Source organism: Sinohyriopsis cumingii, chromosome 4 (genome assembly GCF_028554795.1).
Source record: "Sinohyriopsis cumingii isolate HCF-2022 chromosome 4, ASM2855479v2, whole genome shotgun sequence".
Classification (NCBI taxonomy): domain Eukaryota; kingdom Metazoa; phylum Mollusca; class Bivalvia; order Unionida; family Unionidae; genus Sinohyriopsis; species Sinohyriopsis cumingii.
Window position 1 is genome coordinate 39,818,255 of NC_142964.1, and position 21,772 is coordinate 39,840,026.

The 21,772-nt window shown below is 34.5% G+C and overlaps 1 protein-coding gene across 1 annotated transcript in view; it reads right to left on the minus strand.

Annotated features, from left to right (window-relative positions):
• The window catches only part of LOC149801022 (putative E3 ubiquitin-protein ligase HERC1), a 263,061-nt gene that overhangs the window by 230,511 nt on the left and 10,778 nt on the right, over positions 1–21,772 (minus strand). The window contains exons 5-11 of the mRNA XM_089955047.1: positions 21,026–21,257; positions 18,034–18,110; positions 11,865–11,961; positions 8,560–8,703; positions 7,246–7,373; positions 6,638–6,782; positions 2,091–2,262 (exon numbers count right to left, since the gene is read on the minus strand). Coding sequence (XP_089811173.1) covers positions 2,091–2,262; positions 6,638–6,782; positions 7,246–7,373; positions 8,560–8,703; positions 11,865–11,961; positions 18,034–18,110; positions 21,026–21,257 — 995 coding nt within the window. The remainder of the gene's footprint in view (positions 1–2,090; positions 2,263–6,637; positions 6,783–7,245; positions 7,374–8,559; positions 8,704–11,864; positions 11,962–18,033; positions 18,111–21,025; positions 21,258–21,772) is intronic.

Here is a 21,772-nt window from a genome sequence, read left to right on the forward strand (position 1 = left end):
GCTAAACTGAAGGCATATGCATATCAATATGGTCCAGTTCAATCTGACCATATTGGAGATATCTTGCTTACAAGCTAATGTCCTTCAATTACCAATAAGTAACACACGATAACCTTAAAATTAGGTCAGAATCAACAGAACCTTACCAGGTCTTGGGACTCACTTAATGTATTTAAATATCCAATTTGGTCTTAGTTTGGATTAACAGTTTTCAATATATCCTTCTTACACATATAAAGAACAGACAAATGGACAGACCAAAACCAAAATATCTGTCCACTGTAGGGGAGATATTATCAGTGTAGTGTGCCCTATTTATCTTCATTACATACCCATTTCATAGTTGATCTGGTGTTCAAGATAGATGTTTTCCAAACCACACCCTGACTGGAACTATTCTGTGTTTTCTCTGACATCTGATTTAATATTCTTAGACACACCAAACTGATCTTTCATAAATCCCACTTTGTTTTGAATTTCATTCATACTGTAAAGCTACAAATAAAAAGTGTTAAAAAAAGGGGTACATGATAAATATAAAACCACACCTGTCTTGTTCCAGGCTGGTGCAAAGAATGCATTTGACATGGCTTATAAATATGTCTCGACCTATAGGCCTCAACATATCCCTATGCTCAACCTAAATTGTTTTCTTCTTGACTCAAAACAAAACACATAGTTTTGTGCATAACATACATCCGTTTCAAACAATGTAGACTAAAGGTGAGTTTTATTGCTAATAGTGGCATCTCTTTCTGATGGTATGTACCAAGGAACTCTTCCACTGTACCCGTACCTCAGCAGTTTCCATCAGTAAGGAATATATGGAAATTCCAGAGTAATCTTTTTATGAGTTTAATAATATTAACATGTTTTCGTTATTCACAACAAAATAATTAAACACTTTATATATCTTTTTACAGTTGTATTTGTCACAAATTAATGGTAAATGTTACTATATTTATTATCCTTTAATCGCATGTTTGACACATGCAATTCATGCCACCATGGTGGCCAATGGAATGTTGTGGGAGATATTTGGACCAAATTAAACTTTCAAAAAAATTTCAGATTACATAAAAATAATGTTTTAGTTATTTACTAGCATATATGAATATTTTAAGCACATGTATTCCTTTGTAAGATTGCAAATCATCCTATGATTTTCAGAAGCACGGTTGTTTTCCATCTGAATTTTATGTAATTCCTCAAGTCCACTAACTATTTTCTTGTCTGCTGAGTAAATGTGTTTTATATGTCAGATCGCCATCTTTCACAGTATCAGCTATAGTGTAAGCTTGCTTATCCCACATTACATTTGTTAGATTACACTTTATTGAACAATTAAGCACATAGCAAATTAATCTTCTCTAAGGTATGACCATTTAATTTTCGGGGGGGGGGGCTGTGATTTTCTTTTCAGCTGAAATATTTTCTTTTCTTTATCTCAAGATAATTAATATTTTTTTTGCCAATTAATAGTGTCGATATAATATCGTGTCATTCTGCTTTAAATCAAAGTAAGACATTTTTTTCCATATATTGACAGACAGAATTTAAACAAAAAGTATTGCAGTACATTCAGAATTCAGCGGAGACTGCCCTGGTGGCCCAGTGGTTAGAACGTCTGCCTCAGATGTGGGTGGTCATGGGTTTGAGTCATACGAAAGACTTATAAAAATGGTAATAGCATTAAGAGGTTACTGTTAGGACTGGTAAACCTGGTGTCAGGATAATGTGACTGGGTGGGACACTTTGCCACATGTCTGCAGCAGGATACCCCAGTGCTAGACATCACTATAAACTGCCACACTGCAGACATCATGGCAATACAACTGAAATTTTTTAAAAGTTATGTTAAAAATCCAAATCACACACACACACACACACAGAATTTGGTGCTACAATTTTTTTTTGTGATATCTAGCTCTAGTAATTTGCTTACATATCAGGATCCATGCTGTTGACACAAAATAATTTGCAGAACAATCAGGGTGTATCCACTTCACAGATGGGTGCATATACAGATGAGTGCATATATACAAGCAAATACAGTATACAAAACGATTATCAATTCAATTATAGCATACCTGTCTAATGAAGGTGCAGTCCATGCCACACTGTGTGATGTCCCTGCAGATATCTGGTTAATGGGGATCCCCTCTAGCCCTATCACTTTCTTGGGTCTGGAGATGGGGCTGTAGGCATGACCCTGTCCACATTGACCCATGGCATTGTTACCCCATGCATACACCTCATTTTCTGAAGAAAATGGAAGGCATTTACCTTGGAAACTAGACAGTTTTTTTTAAAATAAAAAATATAAAATTATTAATCAATAAATGTTACATAGTAAAATTACCATACTGCTCCAGATAGAAAAAAGTGCATAATGCTCCTAAAGCTAGCATAAGAGCAATGATTTGTCAACAGATCTGATGACGATGACCATAATATGTAAAAAGTTTCAAAGCAATCCAATAAAACTGCAAAAGTGGTCGTATACATACAATTTGTCATACACTACATCCACAAGGTTCCTGCCACAAATTTAGAAAAAGATTTAACACCTTTACCAGACCAAAAAATAAAAATTTACAGACGTAATAATATGACAAGTTTAATGACCTGCGTTGCCTACATGATGCTTTAGTCTTAAGTTTGGAAGGTCCCATCCAGGCTTTGAAGTCATCAGCTTATTCCCACAAAAGGTTATAAACACAATGTCCAGGCATTCTTAAAACATCAGGTCCACACAGACACAAAGAGAGCAGTCCAAGAATGTCAATCAAATAAAATCCAACAAAATTAAAATGAATACTTACTGAGAGCTGAAATTCAATGACTTTTCAATTACCAATTTTCAGTTTTCAGTGACTACTTACGATATCAAGTGCTTCAGTTACTAATTTAAAAACAAAAAACAAATCCAAAACCAATACAGAAATAAATAAATGTAATATGAAAGGGAAATGATATTTAAAAAGTCACTGTAACCCAGATGTTAACCATTGCCCTTTAGCTTCTATACTTTCTTTTCCAGCAGCAATTCCAGTGCTTTCACTTTAGAGATGCTGCCAGTATTTTATCTAATGGGTGGGGGTACCCATTTGTTGCGAAAATAAGGGGGAGGGGGTAAAACACAAAGAAGGGAGAGCAGGAAATGGCCATAGTTCACTATATACCTAACACTACAATATCCATCTACCTTTCTTACAGCTACTCTTAATTATATCAAAATCTTTAGAAGTTGTTACCTCTAGTTGAATATGCATTAATCTGTTGATTTTTCTGAACTTAATCTGTTCCTCACCAGTGTATGAATATTGCTCTGTGATGAGACGCCCCTGCTGATGGGGCATATACATAGCTAGCTGAGCCAGCTGGGACCAGTTTGGGAACTGTTCCCTATGTTTATTATGTACATTTTTTCACTGCTCATGGGTAATGTCTTTTTTATACCTTAGCTCCAAAATAATATTTTTCACTAACATAAGCTCTGCTTACGTTTCACTTTCTTAAATCACTTGTTCCAATAGTGGTATTATGATCAAATAAACATATTTACTTCATAATTTTATTTTTAGATTATTTATTAAATTGATTTCACACTTATAAGGCTATATGTAGCTATGCTCAAGGTATTTTGAATGATGTATTTTTAAGAAGAACTGTTAACTTCTTGGATTTACCCTCATTATCACATATTTATGTTTTTGTTTTCTTTTTCCACTCAAAAACCTTAAGATATTATGCCAAAAGCTGATTAAAAATTAAAATCACAATTTTCCAGATTTTGGGAATTTGCATATACATGAAAAATGTATACACTTCATATAGTACCCTAAATTAAATAAATCTGTGATATCCCTACATTTCTTCAAGTAAATTCAGAAGACTGTGAAAATATATCTCCAAGTTAATCCTATCTAGGATAATTTGGTGGCAAATTGTCCCTGATTGTACATTAGAATTCACCTTGCATTAACTTACTCCCCCCCCAATATATATAATTATGTAAATCAAAGAGTATAAATCAGTGTTACTATTCACTGATTAAATTGCACTTGTTCTTCAACCTGTAAACTGAGTAGTAAATAAAATATCCAGACAATACATTAAAACACTCCTCAAGAATAAGATGGAGTTCATCAGTGTTTATAAGTGAAGAGATTTTTGCTAACAATCGCCAAATGAATAGTCCAGAAGTTTACATCTCCTATACTGGTGATCAGACCTACTAAAATTACATCTCTAGTGTTTGAAAAGTTGAATTTGTTATATGGTGTGCCCATTTTTGGTCAAAAAGTTGACATACATTTGCAATGTAACATATTTTCGAGCTTTCAAAATGATGACAGTTCCGGTTCTGATTACATGCGTGACCCACTCAGATCAAAGCTCTATTTCAGTAAAGCCGCATCAGCAAAAATTCTCACTTTTACCACTTTTCTAGCTCCAGTAATCTGATGTAATTCAAAGCTTTAAAATATATTGCCATCATTATCTTCAGCCAGTAGGACTATTTGCCAAATTGAACCATCTATATGAAACGTGCTAGGATTCAGCCTTTACTTTAGGATGGTCTAGGTAGCATCCTCGATGCATGTTCGAACTACAACAGAATGTCTTGTCTAGGAATAAATGTGACAATTAAACTTAGTGAAGGGAAAGAGTGTTTATAATGACATCATGTGAAAATAGAACAACAAAAATTTATGACTTTTTCCAGACCTTTTAATCATTTTTAAATTTTTCCAAACCTTTTCAAGGCCTGGAAAAGCAATTTCCAAAATTCCAGACCTGAGTGGAAACACTGCATCCAGCTTTAAGTCAAAAATGGCAAAAACTCTTAAAAACAACATTGTAGAAAAAAGATGTGTAAATAAGTGCATCGTTAGATAAAGACAAGATTTACCAAATTTCACAAACAAAGCTCCACAAAAAACTGAAATATAAACTGTGAGGCTAGTTATGCTAATGAGATTATATTATATGCTTCATTAAGTTATAAGACCAAAAAGGCGATGAAAACCCAAGAGTCCCTCGAAGAGACTGACAACATACTTCCAACCCCTGGCAAGGAAAAAGTGTAATCCATGTATAACATGATAAAAATTCAATGAGCGTACATACAAAATGATTTCTTTATCCTTTTGGACTTTTAACATCAATTACTGCTTCAAGTTTTCATATACAACACTTTTAGCTCTAGAAAGCAACAGACTCTCATATTGCATTTCAAAACACTTTGTACCAGCTGAGATTATGAATGTTTTGCACACCAGTAGAGCACTAAGTGCTGGGTTACAGAGACTGTATCTGAATTCAGTTTTATTTTTGTTAACAATACTGAACAATTTCTCACAGTCAGCATTAGAATGGTAAAGAACCAATATTCCTTTCATAAACTGACAAAGGAGAGGAAATTTATATCTTCCAGTTACTGGGTCTTTTAGCTGGGAAATAAGATGAAAAAAATCAACTCCGTCTATATGAAGTACATTGTCAGGTAGAGTGCCAACTTGATACTTCATGAGTTCTCCTTCTAATTTATCAACAGCTTTTTCTGCAGCATGGTGCATCATATGACAGAGACAACCTGATATGTGAAATGATGGAGGCATTTTTCAAAATACAGAATGCAATTCTTTTATGAATTCCAGTCATCACTGATGCAGTATCAGCTGAAAACCCCAAACAGTTCTGCCAACTTATATTTATTCAAAGCATTATCAAGCAAATAAAAAATGTTTTCTCCAGTGGAATCTACTGTTAACTCTAGTAATGAAAGAAGAGCACTCTGACTTTGCCCTTTTTGTTGCCAAAGTCTCTTACACAGACTGGGTACAACTTTTTATCATCATAATCACTACTCCTGTCTGTTGCAATACTAAACGGCCCAATTTTCATGGCTTCTGCAATTTTAAGTGAAGTATCTTCTGTTAAATACCTAACAATATTAGATAATTTTGATCTTGCACATGCATATATTCTGGTTCTGATTACATGTGTGACCCATACTATTCATTGTTTAATAATTTTCATTAGGACCAACTAAACACCATAAGAAGCTGTTTTAGTGAACATCCCCAAATCAATATGACTTTCTCTTTAGGAAGAGCAGCAATAACAAAGCCTTCAAGCTGGCTGCCATTACCAAGTTTTATGGCAATCCATCAATAACCGGAACTAGTTGTGCCAAACAATAGTGTCATACAATGCATTAAGCCTCAGGACAAAATTAGCAATAACTAAGAAAAATTTGTGACGGCAAAATGATTTGTCGATATGTGGATCTTCAGGTTATGAAAATAATAGTTTCATGGCAATCTAACATAAACTGCAGGACTAGCTGTGATCATGAGATCGTATCATACACTGCTTCATGACAAAGAGGGCAACAACTCTTAAAGTGATGACCATACTATTTACGAAGTTTCATGGCAATCCATCAAAAACTGCGTTACTTGTTATAGATGGACAAACAGAAAGACACAAGAATTTTACTATTTACCCCTACTTCTACAGAGATGGGATATACAAGACTGAATTAATTTTCCAGTATATGGGATACTTTCTTGTCATAACTTAATTGTAGCCACAAACCGACACAATGGGACAAGTGCATCCTTACCAAAGGAAAGTGCCAAACAGTGACTGTCTCCACATGATATGTCTACAATTCTGACTGTCTGAAGGTCTTCTACAAGTCTTGGTCTCTGTGCAGTAGTCTCTGGGAAACCACTTCCCAAGCAAGACCCGCAACCCCAGGCATATAACTGGAAAAGAAGATCATAATTTCAGATATTCAAAAATCTACCAACTCCTCTATTTATCCAATATCTAAAAATCATTATTATTGGTTCTACAGCTACATAATTTAATTTAATTGCCATAGAAAGACTCTTGGAATGGTGTCTAATTTTAGATACCTAATAAATGAGTACAATGTTTGTGCCCAATAATTTTGTGACTGTATAAGTACAAGTAATCAACTCTCTCCTGGCAAAATAAAAGTATTATTAGAAAAATGTGATGAAGGTGCTGGAAACTATACCTCTAAAAAAAGTAACTGCACTGTCACCTCTTTGATCAACCTCCTCATATTTAATTATATCAACTACGTGAGTCTCTGATAAATTTAGATTCATACCATTGTCAGAAACTTTTGGCAGCCTCAGATACATGCCCAAAGGGATAATATCCAATCTGCCTAAGATACCCAACGAACAAAGCTCCTACCTGTCCAGTAGAAGAGAGAGCCAGTGAGGACTGACTTCCACAAGCAATCTTCCTGATATATAGCCCATTGAAAGCCTCAATAATCTTGGGGATGTATAGACGACTGGTGTCTCCATGGCCCAATTTACCTACAATTAGACAACAAGCATTGATTCAGATAATGTGGTTTACCTGTCTGGAGTTTCAAATAATCATTTAAATATTATAAATGATGCTGCAGAACACATTTTTAAAGACAAAAATCACAGAATTACCAAATTTTCAGATACAGGCAAAACTGCATGTTTATACAATTCATTTACTTTAACCTACTGTAACGAAATTGTTTTAATCAACAAAATTTTGTTAGACCAATGTTGATTAGGCAAGTGTTTTTCTAAGGCAAATAATGTTCACACATTATCAATTCATCTTTAGATGCCCTGCAGCTTGGAAATTTCTGTGTGGTTGAATTTTTAACCTTAACCTCACAGACATATAGATACAGGAAAAACTCCTTTGAAAATTGTAAATCCATTAAAAAAAATTTTTAACTACACATATTTTTTCCAATTGTGACTACACAAAAATATGATAAGACAAATATTCTCATACATGGATATGGTTATAAAGTGAGGATTATATAGCCCTACTGAGTTCAAAAGCCCATAGTTCAATCCAAGGAAAATATCAAACTTCCGATTATGTTGCATAATCTGCACCATATGTGTGAGGGGATATCAAACTTCCAATTACGTTGCACAATCAGTATCATAAGGGGGGGGGTGCAGGGGGGTAGTGTGCTTGCATGTGTTATATGGACAGAATGTATCACAATATTCAGGGTCAGACGTGAAATTAAATTTAAAATTTGAGGGTATAGTATTTTTTTTTTCTTCATTGGTTTACATTTTTTGAAGTTCAAGAAAACAAAGCAGTTACAAGATTATCTCCATGGTGGGCTCATGTCATACTATCTCATTTTTAGTAAATGGTATTTGTGTCTAGATACAATGAAAATAAAGATAAAGAAAAAAATTAATAAACAATTAAAAAACAAATACCTGCAAGTGCCAGGAAATTCTAGGGCTTTCTTGACTGCTAGGCTAGTCTCATGAAAAACATTCTGCAATAATCATTTTTATGGGGTGAGGGTAGAGTCATTCATCATTTCTTCAATGTTTTAGTTTGGGTTTTTAAAAATGTATTTTGTTTGGTTTCCTTCAGTTTTTAAAGGCTTTTCTTTAGGTTTCCTAAGATCAAAATAAACATTTGGGTTTGTTGAGGTCCACTTCTAACCCTGTATATTCTTCAAATGAAAGGGGACAACAATACCATTATCTCCACCACCAAAAGACCAGACTGTCTTGCCATCTGCAGAGACAGCCAGTGTATGTGAGCTCCCGCAAGCCACCTGTCCTACTCCAGACAAATCCTTCACTTTGGTAGGCAAGCTCTTACTGCTACTGTCTCCATGACCTGCATCAATAATGCATATTAATTATATACTTTAATGGGTTATTTTACACTGGGGATAAAATATTCAATACCTGTCCTGTACTAACTACCATGATTATATGGACAACACAATCATTTTTGTGATGTACATATGATAGTACTTTTATAAATGACTTACAAAAAAGTGCATACTACATGAAGTCCTAAAAACATCATGTTTAATAAATATTGCCAACACATCAATCAAGAAACCATATAAATCTTAGTAGCATAGTAACTTAGGGATCTTAAAGAAAAAATGCTGATGTTGCATGAATTAGTAGCACATGATAAAATTATCATACACTACTAACATCTTTATTCACTGAAATATCATGCACAAAGCCCCTACAAAAAAGAATTAAATTCATTATCTTTATTTTCATTAATATATTGTCTAACTGGCATATGATATAAAATATCCTTGGGAAAAAAAAGTTTGACATTACAGATTTTAATAGTTCTTTCTGTTATGACTCTATGGTCACAATCTAAGAAACAGAAGGAAGCAAAGCCAACAAGTTTTGTAAAATTTAACAAATAATTATGAAAGTTATAAATGAAAATGTGAGAGGAATTATGTATTATGAAGTGAATCCAAAATAATCCTGAAAAAGTTCTATGAAAGCCCAAATAAATGAAAAGTTCTGTATAAATTTATAAAACCAGAAATGCACTGATCCGCCAAGAATTGTGACAGCAAGATGGCATCATCCATAACTCCTTCAAATAATTCACAACAGTTCTGGAATAACACTATGGTCCAAATAATGAGCACTTTCTATTTCCCCATAACAGTCCAAACAAATGTTTTGCCTCTCAAGTATATCTAAGTACAACATAAAACACATCTGCAGACTTACAACAGGAACACAAGAAATGAGGATGAATCAAAACTTGGAATGAATCTGATTGCTCAGTTCCCTCCTTACATACACCTAATATGACTGTATTTCACAATATTCTCCACATGACAGATCTTATTACTCATTTTGCCTCAAATATACCTTCTCATGTGACCTAGCCCGACCAATGGGAAGTTACTGAATTCTTCTAGAAATTTCAAAACCTCATCAGCCAAATGAGAAATTAATTCAAAGGTGCCATTAAGTCTTATTATTAAAAATTGTCAACACATACAGTAGTTCCCCTCTTGACTGCCCCCACCCCCACAGCGACCACCTGCTTCTTATGGCCAGAATCCCTTGACACCAACAAGTTTGTATTCAAAAGTACCCCTCAAGAATGACGACCAGCAGCCAGCATATTAGTACAAAAATGGAAAATGTTCCCCTCATGAGCAGCCACTTTTGCTTTTCAAATACAACCAGAAGCAATAATTAATTCATACTGTGACATAAGGTAAGTAATCAGATTATCTCTAACATCGATACATGTTTCCCAATGTTAAGTTTCCGTTACTGAAAGAAGTGCTGACTAAAGTACATGTAACACCAAGATTAATATTATATCATTGTCTATAAAAGCCGATATTTACAGGAAATGGGCTCAACAATGTTATGATAGAGTTTTGGGTTTCACACATCTGGTGAGTTCTTCTCTTTGATGATTACAACAAGGTCAGCATAGGCTAAAAAAAGATTTTGTGCATTAACACATAGAGAAATTAACCTTGAACAAATCAGAGTACCAAAAAAAACAACAGAAAAATCATGTGACAACACATTTATTGCTTCCTTTATGAAGAAGGCATTTTGTCTACTAGACAAAAGTTTCATCTGCATAATGAAATCGCATACAGTTAGCAACATCCGAATAAATCATTATCAAACATTAACATGTCATCACGTAAACAGAGACATTATTTTAGAAGAAAGTCAGTTATTCTACTCAACAACATTGGGTGAGGTGGGAAGGGGGTCTTGCCAAACAATGTTATGTAGAAAAGACTCGAATAAAACAATTTTATGTTGAAAGACTCGAATAAACAATGTTGTAACCAATAAGGCGCTTATTAAGCAGCAGTGGAAAAATGAAGCAAATGGAAAGAGAATTATGTATGTATCAAGATTTAAATGATGTTTATGAATGGTTTTGCAATGTGCATGACAACAATACCTGCTCACATATCAGGCTTACACCAAGAATAAGAACGATTAAAGTATATTCAGTTGAAATAAGTCTATTATTATAACAAGAAGAACCTTTTAATAATTAACATTACTTTTAAATGATGATATTAAATGCTTTGAAGTATGTAGCTTTCTTACAACCTAAATTACATATACTTCTCACAATTTTTTTTTGGTCCCCTTCTGAAAAGGCCACCCGTCTTATAGATCCTATTTAATTTTACACTCTTAACAGTCTCAGGTCATGTAGTCAAAATCTAACCAAAGATATTCTGTACAATTTATAACCATGAATAAAAATTAGAAAAATGATATAAAATCATCAATCTTCAAAACTGGACCTCAATAATGAACATGTAACTTGTCTCTGACTTGATGGTAAACAGGAACATGTCACCTAGATTGTGCCATATGCATGTGTGTATGCATGTGTATGTGTTTTTTCTTTCTCTGTAGATTATATTTATTATCCCTAGATTATCTGATAACCAGAAATGTTTGACTGCAAGGTGACCTTGGGATGGTTCCCCGACCCATAGGTCAACCTATTATGGGGTTAATTAAAAAAAAAATAAAAAAATTATGCAATATTGTAATCAAAAAAAAAAAAAAAAAGGTGGACCCCTGCATGATCAATTTATAGATCCTATAGATCCTATTTAATTTTACACTCTTAACAGTCTCGAGTCATGTAGTCAAAATCTAACCAAAGATATTCTGTACAATTTATAACCATGAATAAAAATTAGAAAAATGACATAAACTCATCAACCAGACAGGAATTACCAAAAATATTGATATACATAACATTTCACATTATTTACGTTAATCACTCAAAAAATCTGTTCTCTCTCTCTCCTTAAATAATTCTCTCTCAAGTATACAAATATGCACATACACATGCAGAGACCAGAGTAGAGAACTAGGAGTTTTGAGAGCTAATCTTTATGAGATAAAATATTCTGCAGGAGTTCTGACAGCTAATCTTTAAGAGATAAAATATTTACCCAGGAGTTTTGAGAGCTAATCTTTAAGAGATAAAATATTTACCCAATCTGCCATAGTCTCCCTCTCCCCAGGTGTACAACTCTCCATCCTTTGTCACTGCTGCACTGTGTCTATAGCCAGCTGATATACAGGTCACTTGCTACAGGGACAAGAAATAATTAAATATGATTATGACAGTTAAAAATGACATCAGGGAAACTATTTCTTACCTTATTAGTACAATGATTCATCCAAACTTTACAATTTTCACATATAACAAATACCTAATTTATCAGAAAATGAACATGTATTGAAATCACTTAACGAAAACACACCCCATGTTAAAACTAATGATCCAAAACCTTTTGCTAAAGATAGAAAAAACTGCATCACAACAGTACATAAACAGCTTTGTGTGTGGTATTTTTTGGGGTGCACAGGAGTGCTCTGTTTCCATCTCCACCCGAAAATTTCTAATGCATTTATTTTATTCACTCAAAAGCAGGGGTCTAAAACTGAAATCACCATGGGGGCCACATCAATGAAGCCTTTTCATACAACAAAAGCAGCTCATATAAAAGGTAGCCAGTTGAAATGTTGGAAACAAAACGTAAACAATGTAACAATGATATTTTAAACAACACTGACTGGCTGCAAAGACAAAATTTGCATTATTAATTATTTTACAAATTCTGGGTGCATTTCCATGGGCTGCATGCAGCCACAGACTGAGTCCCCTGCTCTAAATGATGTAATTCTCAAAGTAGAGGACAAATTTTGATAGCACTTTCTAACTGGTTTTAAACCTTTAGCTTTTAACCCTTTCACCACTAAGTAACTACAAGGGAAAGACTACAATTCAACACTAAGTGACTTTCAAGATCTTAATGTATGCAACATATTTTCAATGACTTTTATAAATTTCAATTCTTGTGATAGGAATACATATTTGGTACCAATGTTAAAGACAAATTCATGTATCTGAAAATATTCTCATAAACAAGTTTAGTCCCAGACAGAGGATTATACAGGTAAATCAAAAGGTAAGTTAAAGGTAAATTTCACTGTATTCTCTATAAAATGTTTAAAAAGCATGTGTGTGGGTGTGCGTGTGTGTGATTAGGATTTTTAACATAGCTTTAACAATTTTTCAGTCATATTGCTACAATTTCTGCAGTGTGGCAGTTTATAGTGATGTCTAGCACGGGGGCATCATGCTGCAGACATGTAGCATGATGTAACACCCAGTCACATTATCCTGACACCAGGCTGACCATCCTACCACTAACCTCCTAATGCTGACCGCCTAGCAAGGCAGCTGTGAGTACCATTTTTGTAAGTCTCTGGTATGACTCGGCAGGGATTCGAACCCATGACCCGCTTCCAAGGCGGACGCTCTAACCACTAGGTTTAAAAAGTAACATGTGGCCTGTTTTTTATCCATTATGGTGTTCTTACAAATCATGGCTTGAATAAATGCAATGTCATCTCAAAATATATTTCTAAAGGTATTTAAAAACTGAAATATACAAGGTTTTATGTTCATTTCAGTGGAAATAAATATGAAATAAAACATCTTTTGACTGTGAACCAGATCAATTTAGCAAAAATCCAAGGCAGTTCTTTGGCAAACATATCATTTACATGTACACACACACCTGTGCAGGCACAAATACCATTGCCACAAGTATACTTTTGTGTGATAATCATGGAATCAAGTGCTGTGAGCATTGCAGCACAGGGCAACATCACACTTATCACAAGCCATTGTTGTTTTGGTCCTTTTGTAAGGGTTATCCCTCACTGATGTTCCTGGGTGGCTTGACAAATAATTGTGATGTTTCTTGTTGCATACAGTGCACAATCTGTCTGATCCACCTGTACTTGTTGGCCAGTAGCCTTTGTCATCAAGTCTACTGCCATTGCTGCTTTCACTTCTGGGACGCTTGAAAGGGCAATTGGACCTGAATGTACCAATAAGTACATGAGCAACATCAAGATGAAATGACAGCAAGTCCTGTTTCCTTTTATTAGGAGGATTACTGATGACAGTTCCCTCAATGACATAGGCATTGTACAACAACTGCTCCCGCAACTTCACTTCTATTTTTTGGTACTAACACATAGACTTCTTGGAACGATTTGTCCTTGTATTATGATCAATCTTGTCTAATCCTCCTATGTACTCTGCCCAGGCAAGCACAGTTGGTGTTGCTGGAAGCAAGTTCTCAGTCCCATCTTTGTTTTTCTGGTCGAATCAGGTTCAACAGGTGCATGGAAAGTCTGATGATCCTCTGGCTAAGCATCTTGCTACTGCATTTGACAAGACTAAGTCCTTTGGATATCCCTTTCAATTTGTGCGCACTCTGCCATAAAGGTAGGTATTTATGTGATATAGGTAATCTGCTGAGGACTGGTGTAAAAATTGTCAGTGTCGATGACATAGCCTTCCATTTGCAAAGGTCTTGTTAGTTCAATAACTACTCTGGCTGCCAAACCTAGATTTCTGTTCATAAGAGTTCCATTTTTCCCAAGGTAAACCTGAAAATTGTAGCAAGATGCTGACACTACATCTGCAACCACCCATAACTTGATGCCAAACTTGACAGGTATGTCTTTAATAATTTGTTTGATTCCAAGTCTACCTTTAAATGGTACCATGACATCATCCACAGATATTTCTCTGCTTGGAACATATTCTGACTTGAATTGCGGACAACAGTGGTCTAATATGAATCTTATTTTGTGCAATTTGTCACCTTGAAGATTTTGACTGGTATCATCACTGAAATGCAGATAGTGTTTTACCTAGATAAACCTGTCACATGACATAATTTCTCCGAAATTTGATCCAAGAAGACAGAGGTTCTCACTTTCATACCAATGCAATTCATCTCTGTCAAATTTCATAACTTCCATCAATACCAATAGGCCATAAAATGCCTTTTTTCTGATAATGTGACATCAGTCCACACACCTTTGTGTTGATTTGGGTCAGTCTCTCGCTTCAGGCGTGCACTGGTATTTGTAAATCTTGCTATTTCTGAAAACACATTGTCACTATAAAATAGCTGAAAATATTCAAGAGGTGTTCCTGATCCTTCAAATACTCATGTTGGACCTACACGTTTGGAAAATTTGTGAATATTATAACGATGGAGATTTTGTCCACTGACAAAATTCAGGTGTCTTGTACACATCGGAGAGTTCAAAGCCTTCAAATTCCTCATCGTCATCACTATCACCAACAATATCACACTATTCTTGTTGTAAACATTCCCTCTCTTCTTGATTTATCTTTACAAGATCTAAATTGCTGATATTTTAAATTATTTCATTCCCAGATAATTCCAATTCATCATCAGATGAGACCACCATTTTGGATGTACTTAGGTGACTTCGAAGATTTCCATTTATTGATCGGAACAAAACCCTTTCTTGTAAAGATCCTTCCTTAAAGTCCTAATGTATCCAAATAGTATGCAAATGAATCAATGTACGATTCAAATATTTACTAAAGGGGAATCCCATAAACTGACTAATCATAGAATTTATCGCCAAAACGAGACAGGTATGTAAGACTGGAATACCAGTCTACAGTGTTGAGCAGGAGTTATTGTTCCTGGACCGCTTTACTGGTCTGTAGTGTTGAAATGGTTAACGCATTCTTGATTGACATAAGAAATGATGCAGGCAATGAATAAGAAAATAGCTGCTGTAATTAAAGAAACCTTTTGTCCAGCTGTTGAGAAAATAACATCTTCAGCTTTCCTATGTGGAAATATATTTCTTTTAAAGTTTACAAACTACACAATTATAGATGAAACCATGAACATTTATATGGAAGAGTTGTCTGCTCTGCCCACTTTTTTGTTACAACAAAATGACCAAACAAAACCAAAAGAATTTCAGCAACAGGTTCACAGTACTATTTGACATTCCTTTATGAATTTTCTTCATACATATTACTTTTCAGCTTTTCTTTTCCCAGAGTACTGGAAGTAGATGATGATGATGATGATGGTATGTAGTGCTATGAAATTTACATAACTACAAGTTTATGCACACAAACTAGAATAAGGAAATCTTTCTGTTATTATGTATATTATGTATTTAAGACAGCAGCTAATGGACCACAATTAGCAGATTTGTTTGGAAAGCCAACTTTCTCCATCAGAGAAAAGTAGTTGTTCCGCAGGCTGTTCACGGTTTGCAGACCTGCCAACTCAAAGATGATCATCTCAGTAAGACAGTTGATATTTTTCCATAAGTCTGACCAGTTTTCAGTAAGGTGTAACAAAATAACATGTGCTGATAATGTCAAGTTGGACAAAATTGTATTTATAAATTTCAGTATTTCAAACAGATGCATCGACAGTAAACATTATGTTCATCTGAAAAGACTGTAAAGTACAAATAGACCTTATTTACCTCTAGTACAAATAAACCTTACTTACCTCTAGTACAATTAGACAAACTCTAGTTTCAAACCCTATGCAACTCAGTGGCTTGTTGCTATATCTCAACCTGATGTAATTCTTTTTCATTTCACATGACAATGGCAATCCCATCTCCTGCCAATTGACATACTCAAAGCAACAGGTGTTGTTCAATAAACTTAACTGTGTCCCTTCCTACTTTTATTCAGAACAATCTGAATATTCCTTGTTATTCTTCAGCACTGATTATTAAAACTTTTAAAAGGCTATTTTGTTTTCTTCATCTTTAACATGTATTGGTAGCTGGATGCCTTTTCGTTTTACACAATTTCTATAATCAACAGCTTGATCATGCGGACACTCTGCATGAAAAGTATCTGCAGTTTAAACCACCTGAGGTACCCTTGTAAAGTTAGCCTGGTTCCCTGCCTAATTCCACTAAAGCTAATATAAAACATGGATCGAAATCAAACATGGATGAACCAATTATTGTCCATGTTTTAAGTGACATTTTTCGTAAGACTTATGGCAACATCATACAGGTTGGCAGGTCTGGGTTTGCATCAGCTCTACAATAGCGACTAACAGGACACGTACATTGTTATTGTGATCTGGAGTAATTTCGATAATGAATCAACCAGCACACTCAGTCTGCCCAGAGTAACCTTCTCTTAATCATAATTGGTGCATGGAGCACTAAAAAAGGAAATCCAAACCAGTGTATACAGAAATCCAGTAAATGATACCAGTCCAGAGCATGGAATTCCAGTGACTGATTCCTCACTGTTTGCAGAACTACAGTGGAACTTCTGCCAATATCCAGTCCTGATTCTGCCACAGATGCTGAAAGTAACATAAGCTAGCCAAGACCTGAATATGATGAACCAAACAGCCTTGAAAGAACACATCTTAGCTGAAAAGCCATTGCAAAGGGTGCATGAACAGCAGGCTCATTTGAAGGTCTGTGACTGCTCTGAAAAGTCTGAAAATCCAAGTCTTCTTGGAGACTGGCCCGGTGAACTTGACAAACCCACACCATGTGCTATCAGAGATAATACACTAAAAATAAGAGTCAATAACCTGTAAGCCTAAATGAACAAAAAGATTGCAGGTAGACAGGCTGGCCTAAAGTGGGAGATGATGCAGTCAACTGTCTGTTAAATGCTCATGGGTTGAGGTAGAAAATGAAAGATTTGTATGTGAAACTGATATTTCCCAAGAAAGCAAACCTTAGGAAAATCAGGCATAACAAATGGTGAATAGGGACATGAAAGTAGGCATCTGTCAAATCAACAAATTAATACTGACAACTCGGCAAAGTCTTTAATTTCCTTTCCTTCTTCTTGAATATGAGTGCAGCCATAACCTTATTGAGCCAGTTCAAATCAGTGAACAAAGCTTTCTGTTGCATTTGGTACCAAAAATGGACAAGAGTGTAAGACTGGAGAGTATGGCTTATACACAACCTGTACTGTCCACTTGGGGAGCAAAGTATTTAATAACAGTGGCCTCTCTGGACTGGGTTGGACCTCAAAGAAAGGGAAGACAAAACAATAGCACTTGAAACAGAATGCTGCCACTAAATCAAGGGTGCAAGTTCAAATCCTGGAAAAAGAAGTAAATGAAACATGTAAGGAATGGGGGAGGTTATTTCATCTGAGATGGTTTGTCTAGTAATATGGATAGCAAATGGATAATAGTAATTTGGTAAACAAGAATGGGTCCAAGAAATTTTAACTTAACAAAACTTGCTAATCTTTTTTTTAAATACAGATTAAGAGCAGTACACATACTTTGCCAACTAGGCCCCGAACCAGCTTAGGATACTTCTGTGTAGAGCTGTTTCCATGTCCAAGTTTTCCATAGTCCCCTATGAAAAACAAAGCAAAAAACCTGACTGCACCTCCTTTCAATTATATAAGAATGAACATAATAAAATATATAAAAATACATTTTCAAACAATAAATCATCAAAAGTTGTCACCATAGATAATGTCACAGGATAAAAGTCTTATCTCTGCAAAAAAGATGAATTGGGATAATATAAAAAAACACAAATGCCGAAAAATTCTGTGCAACGAGTTTCACATTTAATATATGCTTCTTCAGGTACAACATGTTTTGAAAGAAACGGATGATGTCTTTTATTTTAAAATAACAATTACATCCTTTCACAATATAATATAATCCTTTATTACACAATATAGGCCATATAATTATCAAATATTGGAGTCTCGTAAATTTATCAAATAAAACCAGCATAAAATCACTTTACAAAAATAAACCAATTCTCACTTACAGAAGAGCCAAGAATTTACAAGATTTCTAATTAGAACTAAACTGACAGAAAATATAAAATGATAATTTTCGTCATCTAAATGTAACAAACACTGGTGCTCTCAATGTGCAAGCATAAGAGAAAGTACTTCTTTCAGTAGCGCTAATACAAAAGAGGTATTTTCTCTACTTTATAACACGTAACTGCATATCAACTGATGTGATTTATTTGATGACCTGTAAAAAATGTAGCATGCAATATGCTAGAAAAACACTTCAACAAGTTACTATGAGAATAAATAATCACCATTTTCATATAATTTTTTTTAAATATCCTCAGTTTTCAACACACTTTAGCACCAATAATCACTCTCTAGTCGATTTTTCTTACATGCCAATAGATATTGTGCATGGTGACATGAATACTCATAAAAGAAACTTACTGGATTCATAAGTTAGGTACTTTGTATCTTAATGGCCTTAATACTAATGCACTAAATAAAATTGCACAACTTTTTTTAAAAATTGATATATTGTATATCCTTTATAACAATATAATTAAATGCATGACTGTTTGTCTCTATTTTAGTTTACTATTTTGCAAAACGAATATTGAGAAACAACATGAACAACACCCTCATAATTTGTTAGAGTAAACATAGCCATATAATGAACATGTGAATATATGTCATAACCTTGTCCAACTTACTTATAACATCATGCATTGATCTAACTTATCAGTACTATTTTTATTAATATCTGGTTCAATTACCTCCATGGCAGACCTGCCAACCCTGACGAATCCGTCTCAGTAAGAAAGTTTATTTTTTCCGTATAACTGACCAGTTTTCAGTAAGGTTTAAAAAAATATAAATAACTGCTATTGCAAAGCTGGAAAACATAAAAGTTCAATGCATTGACGATAAACATTATGTTCAACTGAAAAGTTTGTAAAGTACGCACAGACTTTATTTACCACTAGAACAGCTGCACAAACTCTAGTTTCAAACACTATACAGCTCAATGGCTTGTTGTTATCTCTCAACCTGACATAATTCTTGAAATTCTTTTCCATTTCACATGACAATGGCAATCATATCTCCCGCCATGAGACACACTCAAATTGGCATGTGATGTCCAATAAATGTAAATGTGTCCTTTCCAGCTTTTACTCACAAGAAGCTGAATACTCCTTTTTATTCTTCTGTGTTGATTAATAACACTTTTCTAGAAGCTTATTTTCCCTTTCATCTTAAACATGCATCTCTTTCCGGACGCCATTAAAAAAAATAATTCTATAATCAACAATTTGATCATGCAGACACTTCACATGAACAAATAGGTGCAGTTTAAAGTATCTGGGGTGCTGCTGTAAAGTTAGTCTGGTTCCCTGACTAATTTCACTAATTCTAAGATGAAACCCAGATCCAAATAAAACACAGACGAAACAATTATCCAGATTTTTCAGCAATGATCATTTTTCCATAGTTTTAGATAGTATGCCTTACATCTGTATTTTAAGGGTAATTTCTTTAAGACTCACGGCAAAAACGTAAGAGTTGGCAGGTCTGCCAAGGATTATTATTGTTATCAAATACCACAAACAACCTGAAACTAAATTTAAGCTATGTTGCAAATCATTAGCCCATGCATAAAACAAAATAAGGGTCCCTCAAAGGGAGTGACACTCTACCAGCTAAAAAGAATTTCCATGAATCCAAGATGAGACTGTTTCTTCTTATTAACTGTTGAATACTGAAACCATCTCAGATATACTTGAGCAATAAATGATTTTCAAAAGACTGGGTGCAATCTTGATACCAATTTCAATTAAGTTATATCCACTGTACATGATTGACTGACAAAACACAACAAATGATAACAATGATGAAAGTAATGCTGCTTTTAAATATATTTGGGTGTTGCCTCTATTAAAGCTGAAAAGCAAAAGAAATTTGGCCAGATGAACCAAACCTGATGTGAAGTCTGTTCACCAAGTCATATACAAACTATTAACCGTTACTGTTAAAATACAGATTTAAACTACGAATAAAAAGTTTAAATTATTCTTCTCTATATGTAATGAAAACTATAAAGGAAGTAGAAATGTGTTCCTTGAACATGAATGCCCTATCATACCCCTCTTTAGACCCAAACATATAACTTACCACCTACACTCACTTATAAGTCCAGTCCAACTGCAAACAACATATATGTAGATCTTCCATGCATAATGCACTGCCAGATCAAGGTCCATTCCATTTGTTTTACTGATTACTACCAACAAACTGCATACACCTGGATTTTTCAGTACAATATGTAACAGCAGATCAGGCTCTGCGCAGTTTGCAGTTGGACTTGATTTATAAGTACATGGTAACCAAGGTATCACAGAAAGATGGTAGAATGAATGGATAGTCATGGCAACACTATATGTAACTTCCACACTTGGCAGGGCAAAAAACTGAGTACTGAGGAAACAGAACCTTCAAATATCAGGATACCAACCATCTCCCCATGTATAGACCTCTCCAGTGACTGCTAAAGCCAGCGTGTGACCATCTGACCCCTTGGAAGACGAAATTTTCTGAATCTTTCGGTCAGGTTCAAAATTCAGAAGTTTTGGAGTGGCTTGGTTATTAGAGTCTCCCAAGCCAAGACGACCATAACTTCCTTTCCCACAGGCACTAACTCGACAATCTTTGCTGATGATAAAGGTGCAGAACTGTCCAGCTTCCGTCTGTAGAAAATAGAGTATTACACATCATGAATATTAAAAAATGTGGACTCATTTCTAATGACCACAAGGGTTCATGAAATTTGCTTTTTATAACCAAATTTCACTTGATAAGTTAATAAATACATTAATAATGCTTATATTGACTTTAATAAATCTGGAAATTTCATAAATTCAGGTGGGTCCTAATGTATTTGTATTGTTATGTATATCTACATTGTGTTTTAATTACTGTCCACAATTGTAGATTGAAAGGGTCATTTTGTAAATAACATATTATATAGCTAACTTTTATCTATGAGTGTAGACAAAACTTTAAGATAATATTTGTAACATGTTTACTTGGATTTGAGTTCAGGACATAGATTTTGGATGATAAAATTTATAAACAGACCTGACCTTTTTTTTATGAATTTGATGGAAAGCTACATCAAGGCAAGAGTATTTTCAGAAAATGATTATTGTGATAAGTGGGGATCTATGCATGATTGTTTACATCAAAAATACGAAATCCTTTT